At 38.9% G+C, this 20,047-nt stretch overlaps 1 protein-coding gene across 3 annotated transcripts in view; it reads left to right on the top strand.

The window, feature by feature from the left end:
* The window catches only part of SLAIN1 (SLAIN family member 1), a 49,655-nt gene extending 48,094 nt beyond the window's left edge, over positions 1–1,561 (top strand). For all 3 annotated transcript variants that reach the window (XM_085058037.1, XM_085058047.1, XM_085058028.1), the window contains one exon: positions 457–1,561. In XM_085058037.1, the coding sequence (XP_084914163.1) occupies positions 457–532 (76 nt within the window). In that variant the 3' untranslated portion in view covers positions 533–1,561. The remainder of the gene's footprint in view (positions 1–456) is intronic.
* Positions 1,562–20,047: the final 18,486 nt, after the last annotated feature.

The following is a 20,047-nucleotide window of genomic DNA, read 5'->3' as shown; positions in this document are numbered from 1 at the left end:
CAGAACTCAGTAACTGAGTTCTGCAACTAATAAAATTCTTGCAGGGTATTTTTATAAATTTCTGGTTTTTCATGAACAATGCTGTGCACAATAGGTTTTTGGAAGGTGTTTCCCATTACATCTCTGCTGCCCATAGTGACAAAAATGTATTTTTATTTTCTTTTGCCCTGAAAAACCTTCCCATCTAGAGGCATCTCATGCATGATTAGAATTATTCACTCAATTCCTTTTTGTAAATCTTCATGCTCTTCTCATTGGAAGTGACCTTAATTTCACCATAGGTCTTTACACGTGCATTAATACGTAGCCGGAAATATACCAGAGTGATGTCCCTAAGCAAGCCCCAAAGCCATTGTCACTGCAGAAGTAAATGTTGTCTTTTACCTTGATCTTTCACATGAAATATGACTTCATTTTCTGGGTTTTTTTTTCCCGCCTGTCATTTGGTTAATACAGTTTTCTTCAGCCTCCAAAGCCACTGTCATCACTCAGCACGATACGGGATGGGAACTGGAGAGATGGCTGCTATTGATGAAGGATGCCCCTCAACAGTGGAAAATAACATAATGTGGATTTCATTACCCAGCTGGCTGGGTAACAATGATTTGGAAAAGGAGGGTCCTGCAGTATTATGTCCCTCAGGATCTTAATCTGTAACCGTCTACAATGCCATGTCATTTTTTAAAAATGAACATCTTATCAAATACTAAATATTGCACTTGATCAGTTACCTGAACAGCTGCATTGTTATCGGACTAACAATGGCAGTGTTGGCATTTGGAACTGAAGAAAGTATTATGTGTGTGCAAAATACAAGAATATTTCCTTGGAAGGAACTAGGAGATTTTGCTTTTGGGCAGCGTTGCCATACTGAAGTTCTGAGATAATTTATTCAGTGTAAAGGCATCATGCATTTTATTTTGAATTTTGGAGTACTTATGTATGTGCTTGAATTTTTTTCTAGTGTTTCCAGTACATTTTATTTTGTATACTTAAGTTCATTTAAACTTGCCTGAACCTTGAACTACAAAGAGATAATTTAACTTTTTCTGTGCCATAAATAATATTTTTGGGGTAATGTACTTTTTTAGCGCTAGGAACATATCTTACAAAGTCTTACCATTGGTAATACAAAGCAGTATATTTATGTTGCAGAAGCACAAAAAAAAAGGTAGCATTCACTGGAAATTGCCATCCAGCTGGGTCAGCATGGTTTTGTTGGTCTATCACCGTTTGTTGAATTGTTAATTTATTGTCATAGTGTTTTGTATTTAAAATGGCAGCATAAATCACATTGCACTTACAAAGGTACAGTGATCTCTAAAACTACTGTTGATTTTCAGTACTTTATTACAAAGAATAAAATTGTAATGTTTTACTAACAGTTGCTTATGGAAAATGAGTTTTAATGCAAATAAATCTTTTTGATAGATCTTTTACAAAATCCAATTGCACTAATCAATGCTTTCTTATAATGGCATATGACTTAATATTTGATTACAACTGTGTATACTGCTGTTTTGGAATGTTTCAGGAAATAAAGAATCTATTTCAGCAATAATACTCTTCTTCGGTGTGCAATGTAAACACTGTCAGAATTTAGCTACTGACATCTGCTTAGCTCCTGAAGTTTTTACTTAGATTTTGTAAAGATTATGCTGGACTTCTGCAAATAGTAACTGTGTTTTTTAATTGTGTTAGGAAGCCATGGTATGTATAGAAGACAAGTATGTATTATTTCAAGGTCAATCTTACTATGATATTAAGGCACCTTTTCAATTTAATATTTAGCGTGTGCAAGTATAAATGTGACTTACAATGGGAAACAGAGATTGTGTACCTTTCACCATGGCTATGAATTTGCTCTCAGTTTTGTTCTACAGTTGCTTGAAGACCTGATTTTCTGAAAAGTGCAAGCTAAAATAAAAAGCAAAGGGGAAGGATTTAGTGGTGAGTAAAACTTCTGTTACACTGAGAAGTGATATATACTAGTGCAGTAGGATCCCTACACAGCATAGCATTGTTTAACAGAGATAAACAGTTGATTTTTCACACTGAAGTTTTTTTAACACAGTTACAATCTCTTTTTTTTTTTTTTTCTTCCAAAAAGGCAGAACTGTTGAATAAGGTATGAAGAATACCCAAAAAAAGAAATTATCTCTGCACAGGTAAGTATTTAAGCAGGAGTGTGCCAAACTCACATGGTTTGTTAGAAGCTTTAAGAAGAAATTACTTCTAAAACAGTCAGTCATCTGTGGACAATCTGTGATTGTGGTGGGGTTTAGAGGTAGCTTGGGGATGCTTTTCCTTTTGCCTGTGAGGAGTTCTGCAGCTCTCATGGGTTCTGGTGCTAGGGATCCAGAATGATCTTCATAAAAGATGGATGAAGGCCCATGGCAGTGATTAGTTTCTCGCTGATGACAGCCCTGGTATGAGCTATCTCTTTGCTGTGTTCCCTAGTGCCAGCATTTTACCACTGTTCCTGCATTTTCTGGGACACCACGGCACCACGTTAATTCAAGTTTTGAAATAGGTTACAGCTGTTGGCGTTAATACCGAGTTGTACACAAGAGGGCAGTATATACTTTGAAAATAATTTCTTTCTGGTAGCTGAAGCTCTTCTATTTTCCAGGCTCTCTGGATATTACGAGCTCTTTGAGAAGATGCAGTTGTTTTTCCCTTTTTAAATACCCTGTTGCATTGTAATGCATCATGTCAGGATGTGGTAACCTTCCAGCTTTTCTGTTTTAAGTGTTTTTGTCACGTACCTGTCACATTGGATGTCATGAAGCTTAAGGTGGAAGCCCAAGGTATGAGCAGCTAGATCTAAGAATAAATGGAGTCACACTCGTTTCAGCCACAGGCTGTCACACTGCTGCTGTTTGCCTGTAGCTGGTGGAGCTGGCCCAAATTTGCATTGGTGAACCAGGGTACTGCTGCACAGTGTCAGATACTTCACGGCAGTCTCAGGGAACAAACTGGGGGGAAAATGCAGCACAAAATCTCTTCTGTCAGCCTCAAATTGTGAGAGGCAGAATCTCCTCTCAAACTTCCTTTTCACAAGGAAAAGAGAATTTCGCAGTGTAAGGGAGCATTTGAGAACTCCCTTCTTTCTCTTTGGTTTTTCCCTTTTCGTCCATGAATGCAAATCCTACTCCTGTCTCCTTGTTGCTGCATCCCAAAAATGACCTACCTCCTTCAGTCCAAACTGTAATATTGGGCCCACCTCTTGAGCTGGGTGAGTCATGACAATCTTTTTCTTAAAGGTCTTTTCCCCTCCCTTTTTAGTCACTGGGGATAAAACCTCTGCATTTCAGTCTTTGAGCCCCATAATCTGGGGCACTGACTTTGACTTTTCCACAAGCTAATATTCTGGTTAAGTCCTGCATTGAAGATACGCATTTCTTTTTTTCACCCCTACATATGAAATTCATCCATCACCTCCTCACCTGAAGTAATCTTTGACCTTTGACCTTGACCTTTGACCTTTGGGTGTGAAATCTGTCTAAACTAAAACCAGTAATTTTTCTCTCTTACCTGCTTTGACAATTCAGTCACTGCTTTGATGACTTCTTGTGTATTGCTACTGATTTTCCCCTTCTGTTGAAAAGAATTGTTGTGATCTAGTTGTACTCTTCTGCAAAACAATGGACACTGTCCCATTCTACTGTTAGTTTCTCACCGAGTGTTGAAGTGAATTCCTATATCAGAGTTCATGATGCCAGCCTGCATTGTAGCTGCTGCAGGCAAAGCACCTGCTAGCTCCTTTTGTGTTGTCTCTAACTGTAGGGGATCCCTGGGCATCTTCATTTTTAAATTCACCTTCAAATCCTTCGTAAAAGGTTTTTTCTTCGGCACAGTACTGCTCAAAGCAGGACAACAGTTAAATTGCCAGTGTCATTAACTTCTTGTGTTTAAGCCCATCATTTTAAATTTGTTTGGTGATTTTTGCAATACCTAAATTTGCAAGTTGTTGGAGACTGATATCTTTTTCCTTTGGGTTTTTAAGGCATGAAGCGCAGTAGGATTTCAGGGCCACCCTTACAACACCTGTGTACTAATACACATACTAAAAACTAGCATTTTCATACAGAAAACAGTGTTTAAATATCCACGGTGAATGGTGGGTGAGGTTTCATAATTAAAAAGACTTGGGGCTGTAACACAGCCACTCTTGAAAGCAGATTTGTGGTGTTTAGTCCTCTGGCATGACTGCTAATTCAGAAATTTTGGTTAAAAGAGGAAGTGACTAAGCCCGGCTGACTTTCCATTACTGTTGAGGTGAAAAGGGTATATTCTGGCTAGTTTGATTTAATTTTCCCATTTGAGCAGCCTGTCTGCTCAGCCATAGTTTCCCCCTCATCAATATTTTACCTCTTTCACTCCCCAGATTTACACTTTTCTTGTAACCTCTCTCAGTGATTACATATGCTCTTGTGGCTGGTTTGGTTCTTGACCATCCACCTGCAGACTCCCACCTTGCTATTCTGCTCCTGACTCACCAGCCTGGGGGAGCAGGTCCTCACTGGGACTTCTGTCTCCATCACTGGGACTTTCAACTCTTACCTGGCACGATAAGCAGCTATACTTAATCTGAATGAATGCCTGCAATAGGGGGGTTACACCTCTGCACTTGGATGTGACCAGGCTGTCCTGTCCAGTTGTTGCAAAAGGAATTCAAGGGATTGTGTTTGACCGAAAGAGGCCCAAGAGATTACGTTTCTACATGTGCAGTTCAATGATACTTTATATAACGCATCTCATGGAAGGAAGGAAGGAAGGAAGGGAGTGATTAGATAAATTTATTCTTGAAACCTCATTCCTGTTTTATATAAGCCATTTTATATAAGCTATAGTCATTTAGGTATCTTAAGTGTTACAAATCCCTTACCTATAAACAAACAACAAAAAAAGAGTCCATTGGTTCGCAAATGTTGTTTCTAACATAATCATGGAATGGTTTTGGTTGGAAGGGAGCTTAAACATCGTCTAGTTCCAACACCCCCCCACCACAGGCAGGGACACCTTCTACTAGGCCAGGTATCTCAGAGTCCTGTCGAGCCTGAACTTGAACATTTCCAGGGTTGGGGCATGCGCAACTTCTCTGGGTAACCTTGTTCCAGAGCCTTACCACCCTCACAGTAAAACATTTCTTCCTAATACCTAATCTAAACCTGCCCTCTTTCAGTTTGAAGCCATTCCCCTTGTCCTGTCCCTACATGCTATTGTAAGAAGTTCATCTCCATGATTCTTTTAGGCTCCCTTCAGGTACTGGAAGGCTGCAATTAGGTCAACCCAAAGCCACCTCTTCTGCAGACTGAACAATCCTGATTCTCTCAGCCTTTCCTCATAGGAAGGGTGCTCCATCCCTGTAATCATCTTGGTGGTCCTCTGGACTCCAACGGGTCTATGTCCTTCTTATACTGAGGACCCCAGATCTGATGCAGAACTGCAGGTTGGGTCTCACCAGAGCAGAGGGGCAGAATCCCCTCCCTGGCCCTGGTGGCCACACTGCTTTGGATGAACCCCAGGACACGTTTGGCTTTCTGGTGTTTCGTCAGAGGTTGGATTCAGTGATCTTGGAGATTTTTTCCAACTTCCAACCTTAATGATTCTATGATTGCATGATTCTTGCTTAGTTACTTTAAAGAAGTACTGAACACATTTCTTAATTCATCCATTAGCTTGAGCAGAGTATTGAATGATAGCAGGCATAGGTACACACATACAAAAGCAGCTGGTGTCTTACCTTCCTCTGGTACAATGGACAGATGTATAGATTTGGCTGTCTGGACCATGGTAAGAAGTTTGAACATTGATTGGTGGTTGAACTTTAAACTCTGCACAGAAATACTTCAAAAGTGAGTCTGTCTTGAATTCTTAAAGGTGGGGAGAAGCTTGGTATCTAATACAGTCAAAAGGGATGCACATTTCCTAGATGCAGCTGTCAAAATTGTATGAAGCTACAGGTAGAAAAGAGATAGTGTTCACAGACTAATCATTAAGTAACTTGTACTTGAAAAAAACAGTGACATACACAAAATGAAGGCAACTCTGTTAAGTATTTGCTGCTTCTCTACTCAGTTCAGCCATCTTTGTAGAGGAGTTGAACATCTGAAAGAGATTGAGCTGTGCAAGTTGTTCTTGTGTCTGGGCAGAACAAAACCGTTGTGGCTCCTAAGCATGGAGTAGGCTTGGCCATGGAGTGTGGATCTGCAGGGCACATCCATTGCTCTGCAGTAGCCTTGTTTCCCAGGAGCACAGGCTCCTGCTGCACACCTGGCACCCAGATGCAGTCTTGGCTGCCCACTGCCTTCTCTGAAGGTACCAGAGAGGGGACATTCCTTGCTTGCTAAGATTGAGTGCTTAAAAGAGCACTCATTACTTGGACTCATTACTGGGGCAGAGTCCAACTGGACAATGATACTCAAACATGTTATTTTTGTTCTGTGAGCATAGCGAAAAGATAATGTTTTGCCTTTTCAGACATCATCTTTCTGCTCTTTAGAGCTTTCCCTGTGCTCATCCATTTATTATTGTATTTTTCTATTTTGACTGATTTTTTTTAGTTAGAAGAATTAAAATAATATTTCTTCCATAAAAAAAAAATTGAAATAATATTTCTTCTTTGTTTGTGTTCACTTCTTGCTCCTGAGATTTCTGTTGTTCCCCTAGAAAAAGAAAATATTCTTTTGTCTTTGTGACCAGACGTATAGAAAGAATGAGCCTGTGGCCAAATTCCCAAACTGAGCTCTAGCAATCCAGCCAACCCTTAATACTTTGCAGTCTGCACGCAGATGTTACTAAACAAGGTATAGTATCTGTATCCAAGACTGAACTTCTCAATAATAGAAACAGTAGATAATGTGATGGGGATGTTAACTGCAATACACCTAAACCGAAATTTTTGGAACCTTTTTTTTTTTTTTTTTGCAGTAATAGAAAACAGAAAAGGTACTAATAGTGTTTCTTTTGCTTTTCAACCCTTCCTGCAGGAGGTTATACTAACTTCATTTTTGGAACCCTTGTTATGTGCTTTTCCCTTTCTTACTATGGATTTCACTGAGCCAATACAAATCTGTTGAATTCAATTTTAGCAAAATGTTTAGTGAATGCTGACCTCTCTAGGAGACTTACATTGTTTCTAAAACTGAGTTATTCCAATGCTAGCATTGGGGTATAATACATTTTCTTTATGTAAGTTTGCTAATATCCCATTCAGTTTCCTTTAAAATGAAAGTAATTGAAAGGAAAGTTCAGGAACTCAGAAGAAAAAAGGTTATTTACAAGAAGTGATATATTTTTAGACCAAAGAAAATCATAAAAATGTGTTTTGATTTAATCCATGTTTATCTAGGCAGTCACTGACTGCAGTAAATTATGCAGCTTTGAGTATGTATACATATTCAATGGAAAGGATTTTTCTATATATGAGAGAAGGAAAAAAGCATCAGACAAAATGGTGTAGCTTTGTCAATGGCATATTCTTCACTGGATGTGAATTCACATTAAACAACCTACTTCTGCCTTATAAAAAAGAACACTTTTAGCACCTGATCTTTTCAATCAATGTGAAACAACACTGATGATATAAAATGGGCCCCATCCCACTTAATTTACAGATGCAGCTACTTGTGTTGGTGCAGCTGGGCTCGACTCTTTTAATTATGCCCTCATCTCATTGACACAAGTGCAGTCTGATCCAGAAGCTGTGTGAGTGTTAAGTGGAGCTTATCTTGCTTCTGAAGACATCTTATTACTTTGGCTCGTCCCATGCAGATGAAGATCTGTGGTTGAGTGGGTTGGGTAGAGGGAAACCATGCATCTGCCTTACCTGGTTCAGCTTGGTGGCTGGTAGCTGATAACAAATCTGTGGCTTTGTTATCCAGCCCTGTGGTTTGTGTGTCAGCTGAATGATTCTTTTTGATGAGGAGCCAAATGTAATTATGTACAGTCTGATGACATGGGCATGTTTTTCTGAAGCACTGAGTACTTGCAGCCCCAATTACATCTAGTTCAAATGGTAAGTCTTTTAGCACCTCTGAAATCAGACACTGGGAAAAATTTATCTTCCTGATATTGTCGTACTGAGGTCCCATTTAAAATGAAGTTTCATTACTGTATTTTCACAGGTCAGTGTCTTAAAGTCTACTCAGCAGTTTATACAGTGGCCTTGAGTGAAAATGGCTTGGAATAAAATTCACTGTCTGGGCATGGATATTTTGTACTTCTGTGGAATTCCAAACTCACTGCACAGAACATTCTGTTAAAAATAGTGGTTTAGATTGTTTTGCATTGTCAATGTTATGTTTTCCAAAGGAAACAGGAAGAAATGTGCTATTTATTTGACAAGCTATTCCAGACAGCTGGGATGATCGTTTTCCCTGGCACACAGTCTCTTTATACAGAATTGAGTGTAAATGCCAATATTGATTGAAAAGTGTCAGGTACTCATAAAAATCCAAGTTAACTTTATAATGTAGCACAGCAAGAACTACACTTAAGGGACATAAACCTAATGGAGGACTCCATTGTGGAAAGCCTTAGAATCAGTCCCAACAGTTTGCTCAAGAAATTAATGTCTTGCTTCGAAATACAAATGACAGGTATTTGTGGAGTTTACATAAGCACAAGCATATTTCCAAGAAAGACAGGGAGATGTGGAAATCTTGGAATGTTTCAGCAGCATTCTGGAACATAAACTGCTGAAAAGAGACTTGTTTCCTTCTGCATCATTTTGTAGCCTCACTCGATATCCTGTCTACTTTATATCCTCAGTGTGAACAATATATGATAAGATGAAAGGCAGTTTACATAAAAGCAGGCCATCTCCTGGAAGAGAACTTATGAAGTACATCGCCTGTATATTCCTTTAATCCTTTGTGAAGCAATTAACTGCAGCTTTGCCCTCTGTTTTGAAACTTTTCCTTAATTCTACAGGGTGGTTAAGTTTGTTGTGAAATAGTTTGGGGTTTTTTTCCCTTCCTTTGGGAGGAAAAAAAGATATGGGAAAAACTGTCTGATGGCATGTGTTAGCCTGCGGACAGAATCACAAAGCAGTAGAAATAAATGCATTTTCTTGAAACCTCAGTACTACCAGAAAAGCTGCCTGACATGCTTGCACTTGAGTAATGGGATTAAATGCTTGTGCTCTGGTAGTGTCTGTGGGCTGGAAGCAAGTTGGATTTCATGGAATAAAGCCAAAAAGCCTTGTCCAAAGCAGCTGGCAGTCTAAGTAAGGGCATTGACTAAGCTCTGTGCACCTTGTCATATGAATAAAGCTCTTTCAGCTGCAAGTGAATTGCAGAACCAATTCCAAGACAGGATCAGTCAGGACAGTAAGCTGGAAATCAGAAAACCTGGGTTGTCTTTCCCAAATGTTTTCTTTAAGGCAGATAATCTTTGTGTTTTGTAATTGAGTTTCTCCTTATACAGTTCTTGTTTTAACAAGTTTACCATGTACTTGTAGAGTTACTTGTTTAGATTTTTCAGGAACTACAGTGAAGCAAATAGTTTTTGATTCTATTGAACACAGGTAACAATGAAGAAAAGCAGTAGAATAACAGAACTTTATAATTCAAATTTGAAAATAAATTCCTGTAGATATACGTGGTGTAAGTGGGATTATTTTGTGTTACCAATGCGTTTAGTTAATGAATAAAGTCTGGGTTGCAAGTTTAGCTATTCATAAGGAAATAGTTATGTACAGCTTGTTTTGTTCTTTGTTCTATATGCTGAGGAAAGGTTGTATCTTCGTGTCATGTGACAAAATAGGACAAGTACAAGTGAAAGGAAAGGGGAGAAAGAGGATCAGAAATAAAGGTAATTGAAGGAAACAGTACTTGTTTGAAAACAATGATATTTCCATAGGAGGTACTGATCTGTAATGTGCACCAACAGTTGAAAAGCCACAACTGGAAGTGACTTTATTGTCCCTATGCTGTTTCCTTTGAGCTGTAAAGAGAGAGCAAGCTTAAAAAATCTCCAGAGACATTAAAAACACTTACGTGCTACTCATCCTTAATCTCGCACATACTGATTCTTGTCCTGAAGGACAGTGGATTTTCTTGGGATGTTAGAGAGACAAGATGATGCAGGGATGACCTGATATCACGTAGCAGAAAATGGGGGAAATATTGATGTCCTCTAGTGTCCACTGTTATATGTGCCAGCTGCTAATCCAGCTGTCAAAACTGTGGAGAAGAAGGAGAGAGAATGGTAGAAAGCTGAAAATTCCCATTCATCTGTATTTGTTATTATATTACATTATATTGAGGTGGTTCACAAATATAATAGTCAACCAGAGCATCTGGGCTAGAACACTTGATATTCTGATAGTATATATTGATTATGCATGCACTTTCCTTTCCATCACAATCCCAACACTTTGGTATTTTGTGTGTTACAATAACTAAACAAAAATACCATTCTGTTTTCTTTTATTCAGGGCAGTCAGTATTACTGCAGAATTGGACCTGTTCAGCTGCTGTGCACATGGCATTGGTCAGGATGTAAAACTGGATCAAGTCAAGAACAGGTCCCTGACTTGAAGAGTTTAAAAGTCTGAAAAGAAAGGGAAAAAAGTAATATACTTAACAAAACAAACCATGTGTACTTTCATAGAGCAAATCTGATATGGTTTAAGTTGTTTGTACTTGAAAGGGAAAGGTCTCTGGCAACTTTCTTTGGCCTCCTCTTTTTTTGGATTTGCCACAGGAACTGGTCTTAAAGTATTAGCTCTGAGATCAAGGACTCTGAGTCAGTGACCACACAACTGTGGTCATCACTGAGCTGATTTTGACCCCTTAAAGGGGAAAGGAAGAGCAGGAGCGATAGCATCTGTAATGACTTGAAAAACAGCAGAGGAAAAAGAACATGGTTCTATTATTTGCTGTTACAAAATCTTGTGGCACTCTTTTTCTCTCTAGCATGTGAGGTTCTGTCCTGCCTGGCCTCTTAACCACTTATAAGCAGTTCCAACCAGGAAGCCTCTGTTCTTCTTCTAAATTTGCATCAGCAGAGACTGAATGAGCAGAGACTATGCCTAGTGAAAACCTGCAAAAGAAAAATTCTTCATGGAGGAGTGTAGAGGTGGATCTGATTGTGGAGGTGGGTGCCTACATGGTACAAAATGTGATGTCTACCTTTAGCATTTCTGTCCTAGTTGGTAATCGAAAGTAGTAAGTAAAGTAAGGAAACATCCTAATTGCTAAGGGAAAGAGAAACACCTCAGAGTGCTCCCATTAGGCCTAACTAATAAATGCTAATTAAATCCTTCCCTTTTTCTAGACTGCAGGTGCTTGAATTAAGTCTTCAGTGGAGATGACTCTGCTCACTTGGGATTCACAATCACAGATCCCCTAATGAGGGTTGACACCCACATATGTTCTTTGAAGCGATGCTTGTGCTGCTAATTAAAAAGGGGCCATGAGCCAATCCCTGGCCTCAAAGCCAAATGGCACAAACTGGCTCACGGCTGCACAGCTGAGGGGTGGCTTCCTCTGGAACTAAATTTATCTTGGAGAGAGTTACCTGAAGCAGCCTGAAAGGGAACCAGGGTGTGAACTAACATCTAAATATTGTGGATTATTTGTGGGCTGCTTAACCCAAATCCTGTCTCTCTTTAGCACTGAAGATGTGCCTTGTAAGACCTGGACAGAACTACCAGCCTTAAGAGAGCCTCCAAGATAACAACCCTCTATACAGCCATCGATGGTTGTAATGCCTCCTGAAAAAGTGGTAGACCTGGTTTACAGGTTTCAAAGGAGTGCCACTGCCATGAAATTCCCTCAGCCTCTCCTGTTAAACTGGACAGAAAAGACAACTGAAAACTTCAGGCCAGAGAGAGAGAAAAACTGTATAACTTTGAATGCTAATAGTTCAGGGAAAGGAAACACCGTGTTGGTTAGGTTTGGCTTGATTGGTTGTTTTTCTTCTGGGACTTCTGTGGTTTAGATTAAACAATTCTTAAATACAGGAATTACCATGCAGTTTAAATGCCTACAGTTCCTTTTATTGGCTCTCTTTCCAGAAAAAGAAGCAACCCCCCCCAAAAAAAAACCTTGGAAAAATCCACAAAGAGGTTACTGTAAAGCAATCATGATGAATGTAAGTACAAGATGTGGATTCAGGCTGTGTATATGATCACAGAAAGGGTAGTGTTCAGCAGGAGAATCTGAAATGCATCTGTTGTAATACAGCCTTTTCCACTGCTTTTCTCTGGAAGAGGCTGCAGCTGTTAGATGTACTCAGCATAGCAAAGCTTTATGCAGGTGATAGTAACTAGTGTCAGCAGACAGAACCTGTGGTTTCTGCCTGTGTTGGTTTTTTTCTGGACATGGCTTACAAGAGTTATAGTTATTATTTCAAACTGTGACCAGAAGAGGAAAGATCGCAGAGGGGAAAATTAGCAGACCTAAAATCCTGCTATTAATTGCTTCAGTATTTGCTATACTTTAAGCCATATGCCAAACAGACACACTTCCTTTTTATTGCTCTTGTATTGCAGGTGAAAACTGGAACATAATAGCCAAAGGCAAATGCATTCATCCACAAATATTTTGCAAATACTTTTATGGAGTACCTCTTTAAAAAGGTCATGCTCAGTTTTCAGAGTCTTCCAGTGTGCATTGGTTTTGAAAAATTTCCATTAAAAAAATGTCTGCAATTTGTGTCCTGGAAGAAATCAAGGAGCATTTTACTACCTGAAGTAATGCAGTCACCTCCAAATCAAGCCTAATGCAATCAAGCTGTTGCTGACCACTGGTTTGTCATCTAGAATCATCCCAGCTCTCTCTTCTGACCAGAGCTGTGTGTCAGCCAAAATGCCATTTGAATGTTTCATCTGCCAAAAAACAAAAGAGAACTGAAAAGCTTTTATTTTTGTTCTCCATGATTCTTACACCACCACAAGCATTGAAAGGACATTGGGACAATTTCTGTTTCTGAAAAGTAGAAGTTCCACAAGAATAAGAAATGGAATTAATGTTGCAACTGAAAAAAAGTATGGTGCAATATAATTCATCAGTTTCTAGGTGTTCCTATTTGAATTAAATGCACAGAAACTGTATCCATATTGCCCACAATCCTAGAGCCTCCACTGTCTGGGGTGTCTTTCATAACTGGCTTGGTCTCCTCACTCCTGGGCAGGACTTTGCATACTGGGGTGAACATACTGGGCATAACATCACTGGGGTGACACCCCAGGGGTTGTGGAAGAGCATCTCTGCCCAGTAAAGTCCTCCAATTCAAATGATAGAATTCAAAAAAGGATTTAAGCCTCCTTAAAGCAGTACTACTCTAGCTTTTTCTTTTTTTTTCCCATCTGGCTTGGCTTCATATGCTTTGCTTTGCTTTTGTGACTCTATGTTGACTAAAATCTTTCCTGTTTTCTAGAAGTTTATCCACTTATCTCAGCATTGACCTCTGTGTTTAGCTGAATCTCTGGGAAGTTACCTAGTAATGATTTGAAGTGCTCAGGAGAGAGAAAAATATAAGAATTCTTCCCTCATAACATTTTCTTTTGCTAATTGTCCTCCTTACTGGCAAAAATATGTGCCTTGTTTCTCACTTGAGTAATGTAAAAATCATTGAGTATCACTTTTATCATTTAGGAAAAAATAGTTCAGGGTGTTTTATGTCATGTGCTGTGACAAAGACAAGTTAATACAAATCCTCAGGCTTACCAAAAAGATAGGAGGCAAAACTTCAGAAATTAACTGTAAAATGCCAGTAAGTAGCAAGAGCTGCCGAGCTAGGAGAATTGTGAGTTGCTCTGAGTTTGTCATGTGGCATGTCCTAACATCATCAAACATTCTTTGCAGTATTAAACTTCCGTAGTTCAAACCATTTTATCAGACACACGCATACTTGATTTGCCAGTAACAAGGGAAACTACCCTAAGGATATGTTTTTGAACATTTATTCAAGATGTGTTTTGAGTGCTGTTTCAGCTTTCCTTCTCAGGTATTGGCAGAAACATTATTGCTTTTGCCGTAGATGAGCAAGGCACTTTAACCTCTCCAGATACCAGGGAAATGAACATGGTGAAAATACAGTTGCAAAAACAGTTTAGAGAGCTTGTACTGTGTGAAATGAACATTAAATAGATATTGTTTCACTACACACAGGGGACATGAAGTTCTGTTTTGAAGCCTCAGAAGCAGCCCTATCTATCTGATTGTTTTAATAACTGCAGTTGGAAGAAACTGACTGAGAAAACTGGTATTCCTCCTATTGAGGAAAGTATGCAAATAGGTGCCTAAGATTGATTGCAATGTATATTTAATAAATACTAAATTGTGAGCTCTCTATGGGTTGTTCTGAATCTGAAGAGCCAAAGCACTTATGCATTTATTTCCAGTTCTCAAATGTTTTAAAAGTACTACTTAAAAACTGAGGCCCATCTGTTTTACTGAGATACATCCAGTACATTCAGCAGGCTTCAATGAAGCTGCCATTCTAACGATCTCATTCTGTGTGTCTTAATGGTCTTAAAATAAAATTTCATTTTCTAAGATGGAACTGTGACTCTGCATTAATATAGCTCTTTTCCCCATTTTCTTCTGTCCCAGAGAACCAAATACTCATGCTGTGAGAAAGCCTCAGTGTACTTTATTAACAGTGATTAGTTAAGCTTTCTAGCAGCCATTCAAGGGAGAACAGTGGCAGTTCTTAGCGTTTCACAAAAGAGGTCGAAGGTACAAATGGTAATTTCTAAGTCTCATGCAAGTCTCATGACTTTCGGGTTTGTGCCAAGTGCTCTGCCTTCTGGAAAAGCAGCATTCACGTCAGAGGTCACCATCAGTCAGTCACAGTGTCTACCTGTGAGCCCCTATGTAAATCAAAAACCTATGCTCAAGAAGTCTTCAGTCTTCTCTGGCATGTGTGCTATACTAGTGTATGGCTTTTTCAGCCCTAAAAATAATTGTAGAGTATTTTTCTAGAAGTCCCAAATTTTCCTTTACAGATAGCAGTTTGCTTAATGACATAGTGGCTTCATTTTAAGCTGTGAAAATGACTTTTGGAGTGGAAGTGCTACAACAGTGTGTTTGTAACTTAATTATCATAGTGGAAAAAGGATGCCGTGGGCAGCAGCTCCTTTGGCTTCTGAGTATGTGGATTTGCTCTAAATCTGCATTCCACTTGGTGGCAAGATTGCAGATTTATCCAGGCTAGGTCCTCAAAATCATGCAGATGTGAAGACTGTTTGTTTCTAGTTCCATGGAGAGGAGAAAATCCATCCCTGTGTGTGTACAAGGCAGCACAGCTGGGTCAGTTTTGCTCCTCATTACAATTACTGAATGCAAAACCACCTAAATAGGGACATTTGCACAGCTGTCTAAAATACTGGAGTATCTTCCCCCTTCTCTGAAGGAAATATAAGTGTATGAAAAGATAACTTCTAAAACCATTTTAAAACCCAGAACTAGAAACAAAACTGTATTTTAAACTTGAATGACAAGAACTTGCTCGAGCTTACCTGTTTGGTTTTTTTTTTTGGTTGGGTTTTCGGGGGTTTTTTGACATGTTTTTTGGGGGGCTTGTTTTTTTTTTTTTTTGGTTGGTGTTTTTTTTTTTGGTTGGTTTCTTTTTTTTGCTATTGTGAGCTATAGAAATTAGAGTTCAAAATCATCACAGAAAATAAAGGAAAGAAGATAGGGGTGAATGGGGTTGTGAGCAACCTGGTCTAATGGATGTTGTACTCGCCCATGGAAAACGGGGAACTAGATGATCTTTAAGGTCTTATCCAACACAAGCCAGTTTATGTTTCTAAGATATACCACAAAATAATATGCATATGCTCTGAATGCATGCACAAGGTCACCTACAATCTTCTTGTTCATTTTATGGAACTTGTTTCTTTGTAGAAAAATCTGTTGGACCAAAAGAAGATTATTGGGTCTTTTTGGTAAAAAAAAAAAGTTGGCATAGATTATTTCTATTAAGTATCAGAATTTGTGTACTCAGTAAAGCACCATCCCCAATTTTAAGTGGATTTTGAAAGAAATCAGTGGATTTGCAAGTTATCTTTTCACAGCCCAAGGGGAAAGCTCCCTCCCTTCCTTTCACACCAGCTATTCTTGACCGCTAAATTGTCTTCCTGCTTCCTCCCTCTTAGATTTCATGTTTAAAGCTGCAGAGAGTTAAGATAAACAGAAGTTGTCACACTAACATATGACTCAGTAATACTGCACAGCTTTGTTGTTTGTATTGTTTTTGTTTGAGTTTTTTGAATTTTTTTTTTCACTAGAACTGGAACTACTAGTGCTGCACAGGGTAATTGTATTTTTAAAAAAAATATGAGCAGCTGTTTGTGGATGCTTTAATTAGAATGTATTTCCTCATAAGAGCTCTTTATAGTCTCACTCTTAAAGTAGATGGTTGTCATAATTCACAGTCTGACAAGCTACACATGATTCTCAAGTTTCACTACCTTACTTATAGCTTACATTTAAGTGGTCTTTCTGATATATATGTATGTATGCTACCACAGAAGAGTGAGCAGTCTGCTGCTGGCAAAGTATAAAAGAAAAAAGTCCTAGTTTTATGATCTGTGTCCCAGGATCTCAAATGTCCACTCAGAATAAACAGGAACTTTTAAAGCTTTGTGCATGACACACACCCTCTAGAGCAGTGGTAAACTGCACTGCATGTTGTTTGCCCAGAGGATAGGAGGGAGAGTAAACATTCTCAAGTTTGAAAGTTCTGATTCTGAGATAATAGGAGACTTTACCACCTAACATGTAAAATACACATCCCCTTCCCCTTTGAATAGTTAAATTCCTGGTGTAGGGAAAACTAAAGCTGTAGGGTTTGCAGGATTGTGGTATTCCCCCTACCTCAATGTTTTTGCAGATGGTGAAATTTGCCTCAATGTATGTCTGCAGATCTTTCTTACTTGGTGTAGTAAATTACATTTCCTTTAGGACAGGGAATATATTGTCAAACATCTGAGCAGAATAAACTATATTGACCCAATATTATTTATACCCAAATGGTACCCAAGTGGCTCTAATGAAACACAGTTAGTCCTGAGCAGTAATAGCCAAAGAATACATGGATTGTAAGGCACCTAAGTGCCTTAAGTGCTAAGGGACTTGCTTTGGCTCTTTATTTTTGTTTAATCTTTAATAACACTTGTCTGCCCTCCTGTTCACTCATTATTTTGGAGGGATTTTCTTTAATATATTAAAGGGAACTAATTTTTTTTAAAAATCGAGTGTATCTTCCCTATTTACTGGATATCACAAATGATTTTTCATTTATTATAGAATTATTTTTATACAAATTCTCTTGCATCCTTACATTTTTGCTTTACTGCAAAACAGTACACTAGTGGCTTCAGTGCCCTCTCTTTCATTTCTTTAAGAAAGAGTTTTACTTATAAAATGTCTTACAGATATCTCTCCTTAATTCTGCTTTCCTTTCCTCTTGTCTTGTCCAAGTGACTTAAATTTGGAGCACCTGAGCACTGCTCTTCCAAAGCTGGAGAGAAGTTGTAGCACAGTGCAGCAAGAAAGACTGCAGGTGCCTGTGTCAGGTCTGTGTTCATCTTTCCCAAATTCTGTTGTCATTTCTACCCCATGCAGTGGAGCTCTTCCACTGTCTCTCTTTCCATGGCATCCCTCCTGAACATTAGATGATTGCATCTCTGTGTTCATGCTGCTTTTGCTTACATCACTTCCTGACAAGCATTTCTCTGTACTGACTGCTGAATTTCAGGTGGAGGAAGTTTATATTCAGGTGAAATCCTGAATTCAGGTATGGGTGGGTGTGTTGCTTGTTGATCAAGGAAGACAACCTAGTCAGCTGGAAAAAGTTCTTTAAATTAAAAGGTCATTATTTGCATTAGCTTTCTAAGGGTTTTATTTAGTCTCATTTGCCCTTGAAAATCTCTAAAACAATGGTAAATTGTTGTGGAAATGTTTTTGACTTTTGTGCCTCAGGTCTAATCTGATGTGGTCAGCCCACAAAATCAAAGAAGCTACTCTCTTTTCAATGGATTGCTTGTGTGCTTAATTTTGGAGCAATGATCTATCCACAGCAAAGTCCTTTTTTGTTCTGTTGGGCTTTGGAAAGCTCTCTCAGTGGGGTTGCACTGAAAAGACCACCTGGGAGACTCAGCTGGAGCAAAACACAGCTGCTTGGTTTGCTGAACAAGGATCACTAAAGGAAGACCTAAAACAGCACTCACACTTAGCTCAGTTCTTTCAAATTTGATTGGAAGTGAAGAAGAAAGTGGTTTACAGAAGTGCCCTTTGCTGTCTGGGATGTCTTTTGGATGGCCTGCTGCCTGCTCACAGTGGGCACTGTTCAAATGCTTGAACTGTTGTACCTGTTATTGGGCACAGGATTTGGACAAGGGAACTCACTGATGGATCTGTATCCTGTATTTGTAATAGAAACATGATTGATTATCAGGGCTTACAGGTCTGCAATAACAGATGATTTTTGGTTTAGCACAGCAACATGTTCAGCATTTGCAATGCCTTCTATATGCATTACTATTGGATGTGAATGGCCTGGAGTTTACAAGAAACACTAGAGAGGAAGAGAGGAAATTCATTGGTGGAGATAACTTGGTGCTTATTATCATTGCTTCCATGTCTTCTAAGGTTTCTTGAGTACTATTTGTTTTCATTAGTTGTAAGTATTTTACATGAAACAGTACCTAAATTATACAAAAGAAACTCAAAAGCCAGCAAAGGCAATTGGCCAATTTTAAAACATAAAGTGTAGGAAGGAAAACCCTTCCAGTTCTTTGAGAGTAGCTTGTCTGTACATGACTGCTAATATAGTGAGTAAACCACAACAGCACTGAAAAAACTAGACTCTTAGACTAAATACAGTGAAAGTTTTAATCACTGTGTATTAGCCTGTCCATTTCTTCAGACCAGGTGTGTATTGCTTCCTCAGTGCTTTGACCTAAATCTGTCAATATGGTCAGCTTGCTGGTGGAAATGCAAACCCATTTTAGCAGTTGCCAGCAGTAACATCTGAAAGGCACGAAGGCATAATCTGTCCAGTCAATATAGGATGGAGTTTCCAGCAGCAGGTCTGGCTGTATTAAAATGGAATTCACTAGTTCGAATACAAAAGGGGCCTTTCTCTTTTGTTTTATTTGTATGTTTGCCCACTGTATATGCCTGCATTTTCATTGCTTTCATGTATTCACAGTTCAGCACCAGTAAAGGCATAAAACAGTACAAACAAGTAATAAAACAAGAAAGGCGGTTTGGTTATTTGATTTATTAATCTAAGTGGAGATAAAAGCTGTCAAGTGGGGCAACTGATAGAGAACAACTCTGTTGTACACCACTTGCTCCTGCTGGTGCCACTGTCTTTCCTGCTCCTTCAGTGCCATTACAGGTGCATTGATGTTGCTCTCTCATCTGTTCATCTTTGTTTCTGAAGTATAAAACATATTTTAGCCCAAAATATAACTTCTAAAACGATACTTAAACTAACTCTAGCCATTCCAAAGTTAGGCATGTCCTTCAAGCTAGTCATACAGGATTTCCCTATATTCAATGAAGAAAGATAAGATTGTCTTTGGAGCAATTTTTCTTTCAGCAAGACCTTTATTCAGGTTGGCTTCCCCATGGAAGTGTCAGTTTCTCTCTCTTCATTAAAGCAGAGTGGACCTAAGCAACTAGACTGCACTCTGCAACAAAAGTAATCCTGTCCCCAATCTACCTACCACATCCCTATCGTGTCCTAGAGTCTCTGGGATGGTTGCAAAGGGTATTACCCATGCCTTCAAGATTCCTGCCAGTGGAGCATTAGGTTTGATATTAAATGAATTGAAAGACTCTTTGGTTGACAAAACTAAGGTGCATTTCATCCAAATGCTGCTTCTGTTCTCAGTGACAGCTATTGAAGGTGGGTTTACGCATTTAAAGTGAGTGATTTGATGTCATTTGATATGTGCCCATGGGCAGCTTTGGAAAGACTTAAATGGTGCTGGAAGGTGAACTTTCTCTGTCTTCTTTGTACACATGCTCACATATAATGTTTATACCACTTGTATAGCAAACATTTTGTC

The sequence above is a fragment of the Lichenostomus cassidix genome, chromosome 1 (assembly GCF_008360975.1).
Source record: "Lichenostomus cassidix isolate B80296 chromosome 1, HeHo_3.0, whole genome shotgun sequence".
Lineage (NCBI taxonomy): Eukaryota > Metazoa > Chordata > Aves > Passeriformes > Meliphagidae > Lichenostomus > Lichenostomus cassidix.
The sequence above is the reverse complement of the archived record's forward strand: the minus strand, read 5'-3'. Positions and strand labels throughout refer to the sequence as shown.